The sequence below is a fragment of the Cryptomeria japonica genome, chromosome 8 (assembly GCF_030272615.1).
Source record: "Cryptomeria japonica chromosome 8, Sugi_1.0, whole genome shotgun sequence".
NCBI lineage: Eukaryota > Viridiplantae > Streptophyta > Pinopsida > Cupressales > Cupressaceae > Cryptomeria > Cryptomeria japonica.
In genome coordinates, this window is record NC_081412.1 from 212,512,303 (window position 1) to 212,533,586 (window position 21,284).

The window sequence follows — 21,284 nt, forward strand, 5'->3', positions numbered from 1 at the left end:
GTCTAGTCACCTCAAGTAGTACTATCCTATCCATTGGATACCTTGGCAACATATAAGGAGGTGAAGGACATCCATGAATTCTGATGTAGGTGAATTTAGGAAATTGAATGAACCATGCACCATGTTTCTTCACGAGCTCTTGTGCTTCTGGAGACGGTCGATGGTGAATTCCTCCTTGTAGTGTCCTGGTGATATGCATTGTGAAAGTATCGTTGACTAGCTTGTAGTAATTCTTAGGTGGATGATGCAATTGGGCATAAGAATCACATATTCTTATCTCTCTGGGCCCTCTCCCAACAACTCCTATGTGTGGTAGTCCCGCGTACTCAAAACATCTGGCTAGAGAATATATAATATATGAGCTCATGTGGAATGATTTAGTAGGGACTAACCTCCTCAATTGCACATCTAGGTTGTTACTGATAATCCTGACCCAATTGAACATCCCTTTCCCTTGAACGATTACTTGTATAAAGAAGAACATCCACCTGTCGAAAAAGAAGGCTTGAGAGGCACCTGCAATTCGATTAAGCATGGTTATCAAGTCTCTAAATTCTTCTTGGAAATCAATTATGTGAGGGGTATTAGGTATCTTATTCAGGCGAGGCCTTACTCTTGAGCAACCAATTCTTATTGACGAAATTCAGACAAGTATCAGGATCATCTTCGTAGATAGACTTGGCTCCTTCTAGACTCTTGTAGATCATATCCCTCTGCTCTTGAAGATGAAAAGCTTCACTCATAGCTTCCTCTGAGAGATAGGCAAGGATAGTTCCATCCTTAGCCACAATTGTCTTTGAATGTGAATCATAGTGCCTGGCACATTCAATCATTAGCTCATGACATCTAACTGCAGGAGGGGAACTTGCCGCCTTGATGATTCCACTCTCAATTATCTTCTTGGCTATGGGTGATGGCTTGCCGATGTAGGGTGCTTCTCGAAACTTCTTCACATTGAAGTTTCCTAAGTTGGTGTCTCCAATATTGCTGCACTTGGACGTGATCCTCGTCTCAAAGTCGTCATTCCTCTTATCTTCCTTAATGAGGGCTTGTCGGGTAGAGGATCCACTCGCCTTGGGGGCCGCCATTTGATACCCATGAAAGGGCTTAAGTTAGGTTTTTAGGTATAATCACAAAGATAGGCGATTCAAGACGTTAAAAAGAATAATTGAACTTCAATTTGAACACAAATGAATAAGCATTGAAATTTACAAATTGAAATTACAAATCAATCTAAATAGGAAGATCTATCTTTACAAAAATAATCTTTATTGAACTAATATCAGATCTTCATTAAATTTAGACATTGATCATACCTCAATCTTGATCTTTGAGCTTTAAAAGGAATGAACCTGAAAAGAGGGGGAAAAAATGCCTTGCTATTGAATTTACCTCCTTCCTAAATGCTGTTCAAAGAAGTTTTTTCTGCTAAAAGCTTCAGGTCTGCACCTCAAATTCACCTTCGAAGGATTGCTGATCTTCTAATTTGTCCTTGAGAGGATCAGGCCTGAGATTAAGAATGTTAAATCTGCCTTGACCTGCCTTTATATGATATGTCTTTCGCCTTCTCAAACCTGAAATTCGCCCTCTATTTACTAGAATTCGCTTCTCCAAGTCTGCTCTTTAAATTCGCTAAGGAAGAATGTTTGATTGAATGATTAATGCTTTAGGATCCACTCTCCTTTATAGGTGCCTTCACCCTTTCTCTAAAAAGGCTGACCTTGCTAAAAAAATTATAATTCCTTCTCTAAGCTGGCCGACTTTTCATTAAAGTTTGAAAAAAAAATGCTTTGGCGCCAAAGGGTGAATATTTGAAGTTTTGAATTTAATAAGTGTTTATATTAGGTGAATTTGCTTCCTTAGTTGCTCATGTTAACTTGTCCTCAATTCTGTTCAAAATGATATTCTCTCAAGCCGACCTACCAATGCAAAGCACTTGTTCTTCACCTGATTTCGCTCTTGTACCTTAGAGAGGGACATGAGCGAAATTCCCTTCTTCAATGCATTTCGCTCTGGACCCTTTGGAAGGGTCAGGAGCGATTTTTGTCGTTTAGACCCAAATCCTTCACCTTTTCACCCCTCAATTGCTTCCAAGGCATGATAACATCTTAGCTAAGGCTCTAAGGCATAAAATTAGTCCAAATTTGAAGCAAAAGGGAGGATTCTATGAAAATTCGCTTTGGACCCTTTGGAAGGGTTAGGAGCGATTTTTCTCTTTTAACCTCAAATCCATCATTGCCTCCACTCCAATTCACCTCTTAAGGCAAGTATACATCAATCTTTCTTCAACTACACCATAGGGACTAAGATCTTAGTCTCAAACAAGGAGCAAAATAGAGGTCTAGGAAATTTCGCTCTGGACCCTTTGGAAGGGTCAGGAGCAATTTTTACTTTTTGACACCATTCATCATCAATATGCCTTGATCTTGACTTGTCAAACCTTCTCCAATCATGATCAAGTCAATTTTCCATCAATTTAGCTAAAAACAAGGTTCTTTTAGTGCATTAGGCAAGATAAAGAGTCTTCCTAGGAATTTCGCTATGGACCCTTTGGAAGGGTCAGGAGCAAAATTTGCATTTCTAGACTCCATCCACACTTAATTTACCTAGAACTTGTCCTTTCCACCCTTATCTTATCATACTCAAACCAACTTGCTCTTAAAGTGATGTCAACTCAATGCATTTAGTGAAGAATTAAGTCTTTCCAAGGATTTCGCTCTGGACCCTTTGGAAGGGTCAAGAGCGAAATTGATGTTATAGGCTCAAATTTTCCATCATTGACTTCATTTCCAGCCTTTCCTCATCTAAAACAAGTATTTTGCTTTCAAAACAAGGCTCCCTTAGTGCACTAGGTGAAATTGAGAGTCCATTTAAGGATTTCGCTCTGGACCCTTTGAGAGGGTCAGGAGCTTGGATGAATTTCGCTATGGACCCTTTGAGAGGGTCAGGAGCAAATTTTGTTTTTATAGACTCAATTTACACTCAACTTGCCTTGGACTTGTCTCTTCACTCTTACCTTATCAATATCAAGTCAATTCTCCTTAAAAAACTCTTAGGAATGAATTTTGAGCAAGGTATAATGCTTTATGAAGAAATTCGCTTTGGACCCTTTGGAAGGGTCAGGAGCGAATTTGCTCCTTTTGGCTCAATCCACTTCCTTTTTCACTTGGCTTTGTCTTAAACTTGATCTTTGATCCTTTTCCCTCCATAATCTTGCAAATTTGCACAACCATAAAATGACTTTGGTGAAGAATTAGGTCCTTTGGGGAATTTCGCTTTGGACCCTTTGAGAGGGTCAAGAGCTTGGATAAATTTCGCTCTGGACCCTTTGGAAGGGTCAGGAGCGAAATTTGCATTCTTGGTCAACTTCCTAGCTCATTCAAGGGTTAAGGGCATTCATTTAGGTCCCAAATCACTTTAAGTCATTAATCTAGCCTTAATCACACCATAGGAATTAAGGGTTCGGTCCAAACAAGGAGCAAATAGGTATTTTAAGAAAATTCACTCCTGTCCCTTTGGAAGGGTCAAGAGCGAATTTGGTGTTTTTGCCCAAATTCTTTATTTCCTCATGTTCCAAGTGCATTTATCCTCTTCAAAAATGCCATGGGAGCAAGGTTTGTGATGCAAATTAAGACCAAGAAAGGAGATATAAGGAAATTTGCTCTGGACCCTTTGGAAGGGTCAGGAGCGAATTTGAGGAATTAGCCTTAGATACCATCCAAACACTCAAACTGCATCCTCAATCACATTGCTCTCACCTCAAGACATGCTAACAAACCACCTTAAGGACGTACCTAGCTCAAAACGTTGGGTCAAAAGTGTATCTTAACAATTTCGCTCAGGTACCTTTGGAGGGACAGGACCTATCTAGGAATTTTGCTCTAGACCCTTTGGAAGGGTCAGGAGCGAAATTTCTCTTTTTGCACAAATTCCTTATCCAATATGGTTGCAACTCATTCCAATGGCATGGATCAATCCTTTTTCATTCAATTGAAGTCTAGGAGCAAAAATTATAGCCCAAGCTAGGACCAAGGGAGGTTCTTAGGAGAATTCACTCTAGACCCTTTGGAAGGGTCAAGAGCAAAATTCATCTTTGAGCTCACATCCTCAACTCTCTCTCAAATTCTCAAGTCAATTCCTTATAATTACATCCTTCCAAGCTTGCCCATGCTAGCCTTGGTCTTTCGTGCCTACACTTCGATTACTTGCTTCATCATATCAACTCAGACTCTACAGAAGACAAGACTCTGGCCTAACAACTCACAACCTTAACTCATCTAGACTCAAACTCCTCAAGACTTCCTTACAAAACATACATTCTCCAACTTTCTAAGGCAAGATCTTGTTAAAATTACACCAGGGTTCTAGGCATAGAACAAATGACTTCTCCAAGCTTAGGCCAAACTTGGCCCTAAAAGTTACCCTAGGCAAGCTCTATGAAGGAAACCCTAACTTACGCGACCTAGGCCACCACTAACTCACTCAAAACACCTAACAAGCAGAGAAAAGATAAGCAAAGAGAAAGCAAGACCCAAAAAAAAGAGGGGGTCCCCATTTTGATGGGGCGATGTGTGAAATGGTCACAACACATCTGTGAAATGGTCACAACACATCTGTGGGGCATTTTCAAGTTTATATGAAAGTATTTGTAAGCATAGTTGGAAGACTCGTGGGACTCGCCACGAACTCGCAAGTCCATTGGCAGGCCAAGTCAACTCACCAAGGACTCACGAGCCGAGTCCAAACGAGTCCTGGCACAAGACTCACGAGTCTATGCCAAGGACTCGCACGAGTCCTAAGGCGGGACTCGTGAATCCGACTTAAAGACTCGCAATGCACAGGTAGACACCCAGCCACGTTAAAAAGTGGGTTTTTTTTATTTTTCACTCATTTGCCTTTCTTATTTGCTCAAAACAAGTTTGTAGGGTTTGAAGAAGGAGAGGAAACAAGATCAAAACAGCAAAAGAGATCTAGGTAAGGATTTTTCTTCTCTTTTTTTTCATTTCCATGGTTTGAAAATCAAAAAAATCTTGGAAAACAAGGGGATATGCTGCCAAAAAAAATTCTATTTCCCTTCCTAGCTTATTTCCTTATATTTTTTTCTTGTTTTTGAATGCTATTTTTTTCAAATGATTCATTATCATTTTTTTTGTTGATTTCCAACAAAACCCTACTGATTTTTTTTATTTTTTCATGTTAAAACAGCAATGGCAAGTTCAACTCCAAGGGCAACCCCAAAGCCAAGAAGACAAAAAGACAAAGCATGGAAGTATGGGATACCAGGAAAAAAAACCGCAGAGGTCACTCGCACCGAATGTAAGAAATGGATGACCGGTGGAATCAATAGATTAAAATACCACCTTGCACAAATACCTGGATATGGTGTGGAGATATGTGAAAAAAGTACTCCAAAGATTATTAGAGAGATGAAGGCCCTTCTTGCTAAGTATGATATGCAAAAGGAAGAAAGGCAAAAAACAAAAGAAGCCATAGCAACTGCAATGAATCCCACATTGTCCACTTTGGGTCCCCTTGGTCACACTCATGGAAGCCCAAATTTACGTCAATCACTTTCAGCTTTTGTTGACAATGAGGCTGAGGCTAGTGAGACTTCTCTTAGATCGGACCCTAATTATTTTGTTCCAAGCAATGTTCTAGGAGCACAACCTTCACTTGAAGGTACAGGATGGAATAGAGAGAAGCATGAACAAGCAAGGATAGCAACAGCAAACTTTTGGTTTTACAATAATATACCTTTCAATGCAACGAATAATGCGCATTGGGAAGGTTTGGTTAATGCATTTACAATAAGGGGTTTAAGGCCCCAACAAGTAAAGCCTTCGGTGGGCCATTACTAGAGTAAGCCGTAAAAAATACACAAGTTGTGGTTGATGATCAAAAAAGATTTTGGAGGAGAAAAGGATGCAGCATTTTATCGGATGGATGGATAGATGGACGGAATAGGACTCTCCTTAACTTCATGGTGGCTTCAAATGGTGCAATGGTATTCTTAAAGTCTATTGATGCCTCAAATGAAATAAAAAATGCAGAGACTTTGCATAATCCATTGGATGGGGTGATCCAGGAAGTTGGAGTTGAGAATGTTGTCCAAATTATCACGGACAACGTAGTTGCATATGTAGCTGCAGGTAGAAAGCTTATGGAGAAGCATTCTACGATTGCATGGAGTCCTTGTGTTGCACATTGCTTGGACTTCTTGTTAGTGGACACTAGGAAGATTGGATGGGTGAAAAGGGTGGTTGAAGATGCAAAAAGTGTCACCAAATTCATCTACAACCATACTTGGGTCCTTGCTTTGATGAGAAAACACACAAATGGCAAGGACCTTGTGCGACCTGGAGTGACATGATTTGCTAGCCACTTCCTCACTTTGCAAAGCATTCTTGGTGCCATTCCCCATCTTAAGCAGATGTTTGTGTCTGATGCTTGGTTAGAGTCTACATACTCCAAAAGAGTTAAAGCGAAGAAAATTGTAAGCATTGCTTTTTATCAAGGGTTCACCAAAAGTGGAGAGGAGTTGATTGGGGTAAGTAACAAACACAAACGTAAACTTTATACAAGATAATCTATTTGCCGATTTTTTTTAGAGGTTAATTTTGTACTAATTTAAAATTTGTTTTCATTTTTTTAGGTGATAGAACCTTTGGTAAGGGTTCTTCGTATGGTGGATGGAGAGGGCATGCCAATGGGTTTCATTTATGAGGCCATGGATAGGGCCAAAGAGGCCATTTCACATTACTATGGCGGAAATACAAGAAAATGTGAAATCCTTTGGTGCATCATTGATCGTAGGTGGACAAACCAACTCCACCAGCCGATACATGCCTTTGCCTACTTCTTGAACCCAAAATTCTACTTCTATGATTCATTTAGGGTTGATGAGGGGGTCATGGCAGGTGTTGTTGCATGCATTGATAAGGTGGCACCTGATCCTGAGTTGAGAGACAAGGTTCTTGATGAGTTGGAGGTGAGATTTGACATTTGCTATATCTTTATGTATGAATTTGGAAATGTTCATTGTAGAGTTTGACTATCTATTTATTTGAGAGCATTCACACAAAGAAAAGAAAAAGGTTGACACAAAAGTACCTCAATGATCTTGTAATGTCCCCACTTTGAAATAGAATTTGATGGTAAATATAAATAATAAAACTCAAATTCAAAAGAATAAAATTAAAATGAAAATAAAAATATAAAAGAATATAATTAAATATAATTAAAATTTAATTAAGTTAATGAATGGTCAAAAGGCATGAAAAGATAAGTTGTGACTCTCCCAAATATGAGGTATAAAAGGGAGATGAGAACTCATTTGAAGGGGGGGAGAATTTGGAAATGAGAAGTGCAGTTATGATTTAAATAAGAAGTGCAGATCTGACTGTGGAAGGTTGTATCCCTTTCAAAGGGCAGAAAGAATTAAGAGTTGCACTCTTTCAAAGGGTGCTAATGGTGAAAGGGCATGTCTCTTGCCAAAGGACATGCATGATGAAGAGGTGTGACCTCTCCCTCACATTGAGAGATATAAAGGAAAGGAGTCAAAAGCATCTAGTGGGATCACCATCGACCAGATCAGATCAGAACTATTATGAAGTTACAGACAGTTAATGAATCTGCACTAAAACCTGAAGGAATAAGAATCAAAGGAGGAAGAACATCAAAGAAAGCAGATTAAACTCACAGCAAGTAAGGAACTCTCTGTCATATCCATGTTTAAGACATTAAGACATTCTGGTACATGACCCTGTGCACAATATTTCTACAGCATTCTTTGCATACTAATGTCTGATAACAGTCCACTGTTATGTACATTTACACAACATAGTTTAGAGTTGTTTATGGTTATGTATTCTGGAAAAAGTGATGAAATATGATGCTTTGCATATATATATATTGGTTTGTTTATTATCGGACATGGTAGAAGAAGAATGGTTGCAATAGGGAGAACAGTGTTAAGGGTCACCTCTAAGCACGCCACCTCATATGTATGAGAGAGTCCACATGAGGCCAAAGGGGGGCAAAGGTGCTCTGCCTTTGGGCTTAGGAGGGTTGGACTTAGGACACCCTATTGAGGCAATCTCCATCCTCTCTATCATAATGATGATGATGATGATTCATATAAGTAGGAGAAGGTGACTCGATAAAGGGAGAACCACTGTTTAGGCACCCTCTCAGATAGAGGGAGAACTGTCGATTAAAGCACCCTCTCAGGCACAGGGAGAACCATCATTAAGGCACCCTCATCAAATGGCTTGATTAGGGAGAACCGTTGCTAAGGCACCCTATCAAGACGATTAGGATTCTTGTAGTTATGATCAAGAACTTTCTGATTCCTACATTACAGTGCTGTTTGCATAATTATTTAAGTTTCATTATAGTAAATTGCAGTTCTTCTGATTCATAAATCATAGTTATTTCTACCAAGAAGATAAGGAGATTCCCTTCCTAAAACCCTCTTAACAGTTGAGAAATTATAACCTAGGGCAGAATAAAGTAATTTAGGAAGAGGGACATTACAGATCTTGTCTTCGTTCGGTACAACCTTTGCCTTCGCGCTAGAAAGGTGGAGAGTGTTTCACATGAGGGCATTGACTTGGATGAAATTGATCCATATGATGATTGGACCATCAATGAACAAAAATGATGGTGATGATGTCCTCCTTACCGAAGAATATCTTGCAGAAATAGAGAGAGGAGCAGCACAAGAAGCAGAAGCAGCAGGATTGGATGAAATGGAGGAGAATGAAGATGAGGACGAAGATGAGGACTTTGATTTTGAAGAAGAATCATCTCACCATTTAGATACCTCAACACCTACTACTACTACTACTAGCTCAAGGCCTGAAAAATTGAGCTATATTAGGAGAGCAAAGAGGAAGATGTAGTCTTCTCTTTAGTTTCTTCATTGTTGTTTTTCACATTTGGACATATCATTATATGTAATTTTGTAGATATTTATAAACTTATGCTGCTATTATACATTTTAAAGTTTGAAACTATGAGTATGAATGATGAAATTTCAAATATTGAGCGTTTAGAGATCATATGACATGTGTAATGTTTCAATTATGGCTCTTATGTTCTCTAAATGCATTAATTTGTTTTTGTTTTTTTTTTGTAAAACTAAGGTTTTTTTTTTGCCAAGTCCTTTCACGAGTTTTTGCCGAGTCCGAGTCCGAGTCTGCCGAGTCCGTGGCGAGTCCGAGTTTTCCAACTTTGTTTGTAAGCATATTATAATATTTCTAACTTTTCTGAAATCAACTGTAGAAACTAAAGCAGCTTGTTGAGGATGTTGTTATTTTCTGTGCACCATGACCTCCATACACAAAACCATAGATATCTTCCATCCAAGGCTTGCAACTTTGGGGCAGCTGCACCGCAGCCTTTGTACATTTTGTTTTTAAATCAGTTAAGTGCTAATAAAGGTGAGAATAGATAAGAGGCAGACAATTTTGAAGCAAATAGAACCATGCAATTTTTTTTACATTAGCCAATTCTAAAGGTGGTAATGTAAAACAGAACATGGCAATTTTTTTTACTTTTCTGGGTTTCACATTACTTGATTTCTTCCAATAACATAAGCGCATCCAAAATAGGTGATCTTAGCCATAAAATTTTCTATTAGAATTTATTTTTAAATTTATCCAAACAAAAAAATTGAGAGACTTTACAAATGAAAATAATTTCCCAAAAAAAGTTACAAATAAAGTTTCAACAATTGTCAAAATAATAAACTACAATTTTAACAATTACTCCCACAAAAACATTTAAGTAACTAGGATCCGTAGATTTTAAAAGCTCTGCTATTTTCCCAGCCTGCACTAAAACAACTGAGCCCTTGGCCGCACAGCCATCTCCAATCTAGGTATTCATAATAAACGAAAAATGGATCCAATTTCCTTCAGAGATCATATACGTAGATTTTTCTAATCTTTTAAATAAAAACATTAAATGCAAGTCACGTTTGGTTTTCAGGCATAACAAGATATAAACGAATTTCCACGCATGACAAGATAGAAACTGATTTCAGAGCTTGTTTCTTTTTAACAGCAACCTGAAGATAGTTCCCAGCAGCGAAAGGATAATTTTCTGGCAGCGGAAAGTAGTTTAACAAGGCGAAAAAACAGTTTAGGAGCGTGAGACAGGTTTGCCGATTTTCCATACAAGCAGAAGCTCACAAGGGAAGCCTATCGACTAATTAAATTTATGTTTTTATTGTTTCTAATTTTCTAACTTGTCTTTTTTGAAATTTTTGTTTGCAAATATGTTTGCTCCTTCATCTCACCTATTGTAGATATCATTAGATATGCCGATATGGACTCTCATAGTGTTGGACAGATTTATGAGAGATTTGACAACATGCTTGGGCAAATGAAACAAGTAATTTGTGATAGGGATCTTAATTTGGAATTATATGAGCAGCAAATAAGCCTATTGAGATGTACTGGTGGAACAATATGAACACCCTACTTCATATGGCAGCAATTCCTCTATATCCCAAATAGTATGTACCAAAGCCTAGGAGGTTGCCTCCTAATGATGACAAAGAGGTAAGAAAAAGGTTAATGAAAGCCCTTTGAAAGATGTATTCAAGTAAACTGTTGATTATACTTTGCACAAATGGCTTTCCTTTACTAATATTTGCAACCTATTATCCACCAAACCAAAAGCAAAAAATAGATAGAGCAACAGTAGCTTAAATTAATCCTATTAAATGGTGGACATGGCGTAAGGATACACTAGAGTTGAGGATGCTTGCCATTCAACTCCTTTCACAAGTTATCAGTTCTTCTATTGGAAAGAGGAATTGGTCCACATACAGCTTCGTCCACACCATCAAGAAGAATAGACTTACCTCAGACGAGCAAAGAAGTTGGTGGTCATGCATGGTGCTTTGTGACTTCAAGATAGTCAAACTTCAAAGTATCAATAGACTCTAGCTTTATGGTGGGATATTGAACCCAACGGGGCCACCTAGATTGATGACAAGGCACAAGAGCAATTGGTTGGAATTCCATTAGACAAGGCAATCCCTCATAGTAGCAATGGCTTGGAGTCAAACTTCAATTTTGATGGAATGTTAGTAGATGCCTATTGGGGGCAGCATCATGCTTTCTATGCTTTTTGATATTTTGTAGTTCAAAATTGCAACTTTTGGGCATTTTGATGTATTTTTAAATTTTATTATTTTATATCATATGCACATTAACAATGAATTATGAAAGCAATTAAATTTTGAATTTTGAAATTTGTTAATTTGTTAATTTGTTCAACCTCTCAATTCAACTCTAATGCTGTGCATTAAGACTCTACAATGTATATAATGAATGCCTTATGAATGTTATCATATAAATATTTGAAATTTCTCGATATTTTTTTATTAAATCACTATTTTTTTATCTATTGATCCCCTAAAATGGCCTCAAAAAAATCCATCCAGAAAACATGTCCCCCTACTCCCTACAGTCCTTGGTCTAGAAATTTGGTGGATCAGAATAGTATAGAATACTACAACTAATGCATGCAAATTAATTATGGCAAGACCAACAAGACTTATGCTTTAAAGCAAGGCTAACTGACATAAGGTGGTCATGATTTATTGTCTTTATAGCTTGACAAAAGTTCTGCTATGCAATTTGCCTTCCTAAACCCTATTTCTCTCCTTATGTCATGCAATTTGAAGAGTATTGCCACTTAACATGGAGCCTGATGTAATTTTTCTCCTCATATAGTCAAATTCTGGCTTTAGACATTCAATGTTGGGTTGTGTTTCTTAAGGCATGTGATTCTAAATGCATTTCATGGCTTTTACCTTACCATCGCATGACTTGCTTTTATTGGCCCCTTAAGCTTCTTTCAATCACTGTTTTATGGATTCTTTGCCTATCAAACAAAGTTCAATCATACAATCTTAATAGCACTGCCACTTAAACATCTTTACTTGTGTTATTGTACCACATCTACCTAGCACTTGCCCCTTGATCAGCCAAACATATGGCATAGCCACCTAACTACCAATTGTCCTTGTTTTTGCTATCACAACTCTTTATTCTATTCTTTGTTGTTGAATCTACTCTTCTTGTTGATCATTCTATTGTCCACTGTTGCTCATTGAATGAATGAGGAAAACAATATCAAGATTGAATAATGTAAATACGTTAAAGTTTCTACTATTCAACACTAAACAAGGGCGTCCCTGTTTAAACCTAAAAAACTAGGTTGGCCCTAATCAAAAAATTTGGTTTCCTTCAAAAAAATACAAGGGTGCAATAGCATCATCATTCAATCTCACTATATTCAGCATCATTGGTCACCTAGCTTGAGAATTATCCTTGATCGGCTAAGGGTGCTCCCATTTAATATGCATTGAATATAACTATCATATATTTGAAGCTAGCAAATTTTTTGCCTTCCTTCCTTCAAAAGGTTGGGACTAAAGAGAACTTTATTTTAAGGCATCATATATGCTACAAGATTTGAGGAATTGATGAGTTCTATGTTGACCTTTTAGTACACTTATTAAAGGTGCCTAGATCATTTTCTTGAAGAAGTTATTTTTATACATGGATCCATATACTAAACCCCTAGAGTTAGCTTAAGTACCTTCTTCAATTCATCCACTATAAGCATGGGAGTCATTAAGTGCCCTAAGATAAAACAATCCACGCCCAAAGTGAGAGAGATGAGTAACACAATGTTCCTCTTTTACTTTAACTAGAAAAGTTACCAAAACCCATTGTCTCATTCAGGAAGGCACGTTTCCTTTGTTCAATATTAAGGGTCTTCCTCTCCACAAACTACCTCATGATGATAGGAACAAATTACTAGTATTTTCTCTACTACAAGAGGTTCCTTGGACTTAATTTTTGGGGACACTATAGGAGCCTTCCTCCTGCTATAGGCTATTTACACTTGAACTATGTCTTCATGCTCAAGGTTGACCCACTTTTAGGTTTAACCCATCTTGCCTTGTTTACCTCTTTATGTACTTTGTCTTTATTTGCTTTTGAAAATTAAATTTTTTTACTATTGTACTTATTTTTATAGTTGATTGTAGTTTTTGAGTCCAAATGACCAACCTTCAAGACCATCTTTTAGTCAAAAGTTTGCATGCCACTCATGTCAAGCAAGAGATGTGCCTCACATCCTATCCTAAAGCCCCAAAGTTTTCAAATGCATTTCTAGGATGTCCTTTGGAAAATAAGACTCTTTGATGTAGTCATTCAGCCTACAATTATGTATGGTTCAAAATTTCAAGGCCCAAATTTGGGAGTTATTATGTGGGCTCAAGCTTAACAAATCCTAATTCTCATGCTTCAACATATGATTCATTACAACTAGACTACTCCTCATGCTTCAACATATGATTCAATACAACTAGACTACTCCTCATGCATCAACATACAATTTGTTCAAGCCACATTTGTTGCACAATCCCTTCACTTGAGAGTAATTTTAGGCTTACTTTTTTTGTTCACAATTCAAATCCTAAGTAACTACTCAAACTCAAGCTAGAAGAGGTTCCCACATATGGCCCATTGTTCTTATGTGATGATTGCACCTTTAAGTCACATTAGGCATCATTGTTGGTATATTGAGACCAAACTACTCCAATCTATTTGCATGTCTATTGATCATCTTCTTCCATTCAAAGACAACTTAGATACCCCTCATCTTCTTCCACCAAAGAATATCATAAACAAGACAATCAAATAGGATAAATATTGATGATACATTCAAGTCACTTGGATGTTTCCTCTAAAGTTGCTTAGAACCAAGTTGTTTTTCTAAATCACCCATTACTCAAGGATTTTAGATGGCATGATCATTCACCCTAACCATCTCCACCACCATTGATCACAAATCATAAGCATTCCCCTTATCAAATTGAGACGACACCCTCACCAAATACAAATTTAGACTAACCAGCATATTCCACAATGCAACACAATTTGATGTCCTTGACCACTCTAAGAGATAGAGACTCGGGAGAATTTTATTTTCAAGTGCCACACAAACTATGATATTCAAGGGAGACACCATTGTCAATACAATGCATTAGTGAATTATTTATCCACTTTCTTCCACTACCCAAACCATATGTGCTTTCCTTTTTTTCTTTGGGAGGTTGTCATTCTCAACTAGTAATTCTTACATGGGACCCCTAAAGTCATCACACTAAGTCTTCATTTTTCCATCAACTTCAAGAAATGGAGATAGTGGGTGCTTATTAGATGCACCAAATTCACATTCTACTTGGGGCATGTCCAAGAGATCACATTCTTTTGTGTAATGCTACTAGAGCATCCCACTCTTAGTCTAGGAAAAATGGATCTCTACATATCAGCATCAAGGGCCTTCCCCTTATTCACAGGCTAATTCACAAAGGGAAATGCACATTACTAGTTTTTCCTCTACATAAGAGATTCACTGACAATGTATGTTAGAAGAGATTTTGATATAGTAACCAACTTCCTCCTAAAATTGTTCTTACTAACCCCATCAACCCTAGACATTCTCTTGTGAACATTTTCAGATCGTTTATTAGACATCTTGTAGTGAAAGATGATATTGTTGGTTCTTTAGGCTTGAGCCTTACTTCATAGTTCATACATATGACATTACTAGTTTCCTTTCATGATTTCTTGCTTTCATTTTTATCAACTCCATTCTTTGTAGTTAGTTATAACATTTGGAGTACAATCATAATACATTTAATACATTGTTATGTTTATGTTTCTTTAGTGATTTGTACTTATTTACTTTTTCACAATTTACAATCCCTTTACCCAAGTGATTATCTATTAAAACATAATGTATTCTTGATCTCCATATGCCTCCTCCTAGTCATTTCAAGGCATTAGTATAACTTATATCCTTTTTGGAAAAAAAGGTGTACAACACAATCTATCACACTGCCATTTTAATATCAATATTTATGGTCTTTGTTATTAAGAGTCTCTTAAGATGATTAATTAGACCATTTAAGAAACCCATATGCCAATTGTTGTTATTTCCGTATAAAGACCCATGAAACATTGAAAGAGTTGAGATAAGAATCTAAAACTAGCTCAACGCATGATGAAATCTCAAAAAGGACCAGCAACAATATGAGCAAGAATTTGATTTAGTCAAATGGTTCCTTGAGACTGCAATCTTATAAATAGTAATATCAAAGAGAAAAAGGGATAGAGAAATTTAGGCCTAAATACTATAGAACCTATTAAATGATAGTACGAATGTGATAAGTTTTGTATCCTCTTGATCTTCTTATAGGAGTCTGAGCATAAAATACATTTCAAGTCTCATGTTTGAAAAATACAGTAGGTCAAGAATTAAAACTCCAACAATCTTGCCATTCTGGGATAATGAGGATCATGTTATTATGACTCATAAACATTTTTTGGCCACTTGGGAAAAGAAATAAAAAAATAACGCAATCTCAAACTACCTCACTCAGTGAAGAACTCTGACCCTTATATATTATAAATGGAAATACATAGAATACAAAAACATCCACGATTCCAACTCTTCAGAAAAAAGTAACTCAAGAAAAGGCCACTATCATGGTGTCTAAAGAATATGTTACATCTTTTGGCTGGATAGAAATTCTAGCATCACGTGCAACTGCTAACAATGACAAAACAATTGATGGAGCCTAGATTTTTATGTGAAGCATACCGTAGGATTTGGGAGGCACTAAAGATTGTATGGCAGCCAAGTATGAGAAGTTAGGGATGATAAGATAAAAAATAATAGATTTAAGTGTACCATGAAGACATATTTATCCTATATGCAAAAGATAATATGGAAAGAGGCAAACAGAAACTTAAAATAGGCCTTTGAACCCTAGTTACCAAATTTGTGTTTTTTGGACTAATCCAGCCAGATCTGAATCTTTTGAGCCCACCTGATTCACCTTTTGGTCTGGATTTTTCAATCCTGGTATAAATTTTACCTTTTTTTTTTAAATTCCAAATTTCTGAATTTTCTTGACCTCCCAAGTAGATCGAATTTTCAAACCTGGCAACTATACTTTACACCTTAGAGTAGCATATGTTTTTGAAAACATTTAAGCAGCTAGCATGTGCAAACTAAGCCATGAGACAGGTGAAGTTACAACACTTTTCTTGGAAATCGAAGGCTGAAGATGGCATGCAGCTTCTCAAGAAAACTATCTATATTGTGTACCAAAACATTATTTTTATGATAATAAATAATTGCCACAGTAACAATGATAAATTATTAAAGGTTGCATATATTAGTTGTACTTGTAAAAATGCATTATTCACTGCCCTGCCTGATAGTCTCTAATGCATCATGAAAATTTCATCATTTGCGGCTCAAAGTGGTAGGAAAAAGTTCACTCTTGCAAATGGCCACAAAGTCATTATAGACATGTTTGAACACAGGGCAATTCAAAACTAAGTGGCATTAACTCTCAACTTATTTTAGATGTCAAAACTCACCAAAATCTTCTAGAAAAATGCTCTCTTGTCCACTCCCATCTCACCAAATTGTATCTTACTTCATATAAACTTATCCATCTTGAAACAGTTTGTTAAGTTTTAGAGATCAGATTAGATACAAACACAAATGCACAGAATTAACCCTGGGAAACCCTTCCTCTTGAAGGTGAAAAACCCAGCAATTAATCTCTTGTAAATTTGTAATGTATTAACAAAATGTCTTTACAAATGCTTCACACTATGAAGCTATACAATAAGCAGATTCACTCTAGAATCAATCAAAACAATATGAAGATCACAACTTGCTGAATAAGAGACTCGATATGCAGAAGATAATACACAATTTGCTGGAGTATGTATTCTTCAATGTGCTGTAGATAATTATCAACAAACAGCTGAGAGAGTGATGCGAACTGCTGTAGGATATAAGTACTTCCATCTGCCAGATGTGTGATTGACTCCAACTGCTGAAGATAATAGTTGATTCGCTGATCAAGGAATACAGTCTGATAGATGAATACACGATATCTTTTCCAGTGGTAATGATTCGATACATAGACCATACAAATACCCGATCATAGGTTCCTTCAACCAACACGACTTCTCTAACAAATCGGCCATAGCATCAATCATCACGTCTCTTCATTGTGATCAATCACGTCTTTAAGGGTGGGGGGATTATGAGTTGTTTAACTTACAAATATAGGTCGGCTTATTACATTAAGCAAATCGTATTTGCTCACGTGACATCTTAATTGTTTTATTAGATCGACATATGGAATTGTCTAAAGCCGATAGGCCAATTAGACAATTAAATTATCTATGTCAGTCCAAAAGGAATCCGACCTTAGCTATTAACATTAACACAGTTAACTAGAATTTCCTTACCAAAGACTACTCCTTTCTATTACAACAAAGAAACTAGACATCTTTCCTTGTTTGTAATTGCATGTCTCCTACCCTAATACCATTGTGTCCGTCGACTCTTCTGCACAATGGAGATGACCTCAAACAGGTGACATAGCATCTTTCAAGTTTCTTATGTCAAATGAAAAAAAATCATTTCCATTAAAGTTTACATACATTGTGAGTTAGTGCGGTACAAGCATATCTGTGTCATTTGGAATCTGCTATCAATTAGAAATTTGAAGGATTTCTTTCATTCAGTTTTAATTAATTTTGATGTTTTTATTTTATGTTGCAAACTGTATTCTTCATTTAACTGAAGAAAAATTAGATGCTTCCTTTAGGATATCACAAATTCCTACTCTGCCAGTGACAGACACCACTGACTTTCAATTATCTCTGGCCTTTCACCCTATTAGCATTAAGCAAAGCTCTAACTTGAGGTAGTCTCCTTGTGTTTAAATGAAATTGTGGTCTCGCAGGTTACATAATAATTCCCTCAGTATATAATCATACGGATTGCTGACATAGAGCTCTAAAAAATATTCATCTTTATAAAAACGTTCCCCTTCTCTCTACTTTTTCCTTACCACAAGGGAGAGTACTCTGATTTATAAAGAGTAAACCAAAACATATTGTTTAAGGTTCACAACCTAGCGAGAATGGGAAATTAGTATATAAAACGCCTTTTCTAAGAGCAAAGGAACATTTTCAATATATATATGATTAACACACGCACATATATATATTTCAACAGCCAGCGAAATTCACAAGCAATTCATGTTACGGAAATTTAAAGCTCAAAAAAGACACCTATGAGAAATAGGCTTTGGTGATTTCTATCGTAATTTAGGTAACTCCATTGGCGTCTGCTTAACTGCATAAATTCTCTACTACACAACACAGCCACATACAACCATCAACATAAAATTGGCAGCATATGTTTGACCTAATTGTCAAGAAACAAGGATCAGACAGCCCTAGATCTGGCTCCTCTTGCTTTGTAATTTAACAGCTTGTGCTTAATTTTAGGTTTAGTGGCAGTGATCTGTAAATATGTGAGGAAGGAGAAAGACAAGTTATAACCTGTATGACAATGAAGAGCACGGCTGCAAAGAGAAGCAGGATGCGCATGTCGCAGATGTGTCTGTCCATTGCTAATGCGGGAGGCATCGTCACTTGCTTCTTCCTCCTATCCTTCCTCGCACTGAGAAGACCTGTCTTTAAGTTTCTTTTCTTCTTACTTCGTGTTGACAATGATGACAATGTTCAAATCAAATAATTGTCTTCTTAAGTTTTAATTGAATTTAATCATTTAGCCGATATATATTTTATGCTTCAAGCTGTCGAGTACACTATTGTGAAGTAATCTACCTTTCCTTGGCGTGACCTTGGCTAATTTTGATTAAATTTATATAAATAATTACAAATTAGTAAAGGTTAACTAATATGAGTTGAGTTGACTTATATTGGTATTTTGTAATAATTTTGATTTCGTAATATATGAAATGTGAATAGAAATAATTATACTTGACTTGATAATTGAAGATGCACAAAGAATGAAGATTTGAATCTAATGACTAGTATCAAGAATAGTTAATAATAGATTGGTAATCTTATAGAATACAAAATTCTCTTTTGATTATGTGCAGGAACAAGTCCAATAACTAGGGATAAATCCGTAATTGCAAACTTGTGTTGTGTCTATGAACTCGGCATGTGTTATTTGTCAAATGATTTTGTTCACTTCTCTCATGATGTCTTGAATTCTTCTATGAAACATTTGGTGGAAAGATGCCAAGTGATCTATTTATTCTGAACGGTAATTCATCAAGACGATGAGTCCAATCACTACTTCTTTCATCGAAGGGATCCAATCATTTCATCGATATAGAATTCCTTTGCCTACCTTACCCCACACTCAACTGAGAGTTGTGTGTGTGTGTGTGTGTGTGTGTGTGTGTGTGTGTGTGTGTGTGTGTGTGTGTGTGTGTGATCCCTCTCACATCTAATTATCATATAAATATTCCCTGAATAGGGTTAACATCATAATATCATTAGTAGCATGGTATCTCATCAAATCAATATAACCTCATAAAACTAAATATACAAACTACTACATCTATCAAAAATATCCTCATTTGCACTACTAAGCATTAATCTCTTAAACAAAATGAAATAACATGGAATATGTTTTACTACCTATAACCAACTGCTCAAGTCATCATCACTTGTTTCATTTAAATCAAATCAGTGTTTATGTCAACATTTCACATATGATAATTTCAATCACAACATTGGTCTATCTCAATCATCAAGCACAATAGATCTAGATTATGCCATAACAACCACCCAATGAGTCAAGTATCCAAATCATTCATTCAATAGTCCTCACAACCTAGCACAAGAAGAAAGCACACATCTCAATGCAACAACATAATCAAATCACCATGAAGCAATCCAACACATCATTGGCCTAGAATGATCATAAAATATACATCCAAATCGAGCATAGGATAAACACTTGAAATCATATACATTGCAAAAATGAAGAGCCCAACGCAAGATTAAGCACCACAAAATGATTCACTTCCAAACTACAAGAGATACAATCCACAAGTACAAGGCTAGGTCCACACAAGAAGTACATGCAATGTAGAAAAGCATACGAGAGGGGCATTACAAAATACATGCAGGGATAATGCAATGTGTATAACGACAAGATAGTATGAACTATCAAGTCTCTGGTGTCTTTGTTTGGTGTTGATAATCTGAAGATCAAAACTATGGTGTAAACCCTAATTTCTCAATCTTAAAGCAGATGTAGTAGGGAATCCTATAGTTGTGGTGTAGATTGTCTTAGTTGTTGTAGACACCTAAAATTGTCCTAGCTTGATTAAATAAACATTTTATTTATTTAATTATTTTATCCTAAGTCTTCTATTAATTAAATATTTTTTATTTATTTAATTAATTCACTTATCCTCTTCTAGTTTCTTCATTTAAATAAATATTTTTATTTATTTAAATTATATTTTCCCTAAATTAAATAAATATTTTATTTATTTAACTGGTCCCACTTCCTCTATTAATTAAATGAATTTTTATTTATTTAATTAATTCATTAGCTTTTTCCCTTCTATGACACATGTCATTTATCTCTTAATTTTCCTCTACCTACCCTCTTTATTATTTTATTATTTATTTTACCTACCCTTTGATCCTAGTCGACCATTTATTTCCTTCACCTCTTAATCTTATCCCTCTTTTTTTTGAAAGTGTTTTCTATATAAGAGGATACTCTCATTCTTTCACAACACTAGCTAGCTAGCTAATGCGTCTATCAAGCCTTCTTGCAATCAAGCAACTTCACAACCACAATCTATTCTTTGTTAAGCTCTTGTACACATACAAAATTTGAGAGCAAATATATCAAACAAGATCAATGGAGATAGGAAACAATGGAGATCAAACCCTACTTGGCATGTGAATGGTATTATTGTTTCAATTTGTTAATTTGCATGTTCTTAAGTTTCTTCATTGGTGTATGGTGAATGTTTTATTGTAGAAATAGGATTGTTTGTGGTTGGATCTTTGTGTTTTTGCAATAGTTTTTCATCATCATTTTTTACCTCACATAGTTGCAATACAAAATCTATTAGTTGCAGTGTTATGCACAAGGTTGCTCTTACAAAGGCTAAATTGATAGCACAATTGCATGATAGATTTTAGCAATTGCAATAAAGAATGTCTCAGATTTGTTCAAGATTTAGTGATTGTGGTATAGGATGACTTAGTTGTGTTATAGGATTTAGCAGTTGTGTTATATGATATGTCAATTGCGGTATAGTATTTTCTAGTTGTATAAAGCTAATTTGGCAATTTTGACTC

The 21,284-nt window shown here is 36.2% G+C and overlaps 1 protein-coding gene across 1 annotated transcript in view; it reads right to left on the reverse strand.

Annotated features, from left to right (window-relative positions):
• LOC131067823 (alpha-1,3-mannosyl-glycoprotein 2-beta-N-acetylglucosaminyltransferase) overlaps positions 1 to 18,673 on the reverse strand; it is a 127,172-nt gene extending 108,499 nt beyond the window's left edge. The window contains exon 1 of the mRNA XM_059209559.1: positions 18,480 to 18,673. Coding sequence (XP_059065542.1) covers positions 18,480 to 18,566 — 87 coding nt within the window. The 5' untranslated portion in view covers positions 18,567 to 18,673. The remainder of the gene's footprint in view (positions 1 to 18,479) is intronic.
• Between the last annotated feature and the right edge of the window lie 2,611 nt (positions 18,674 to 21,284).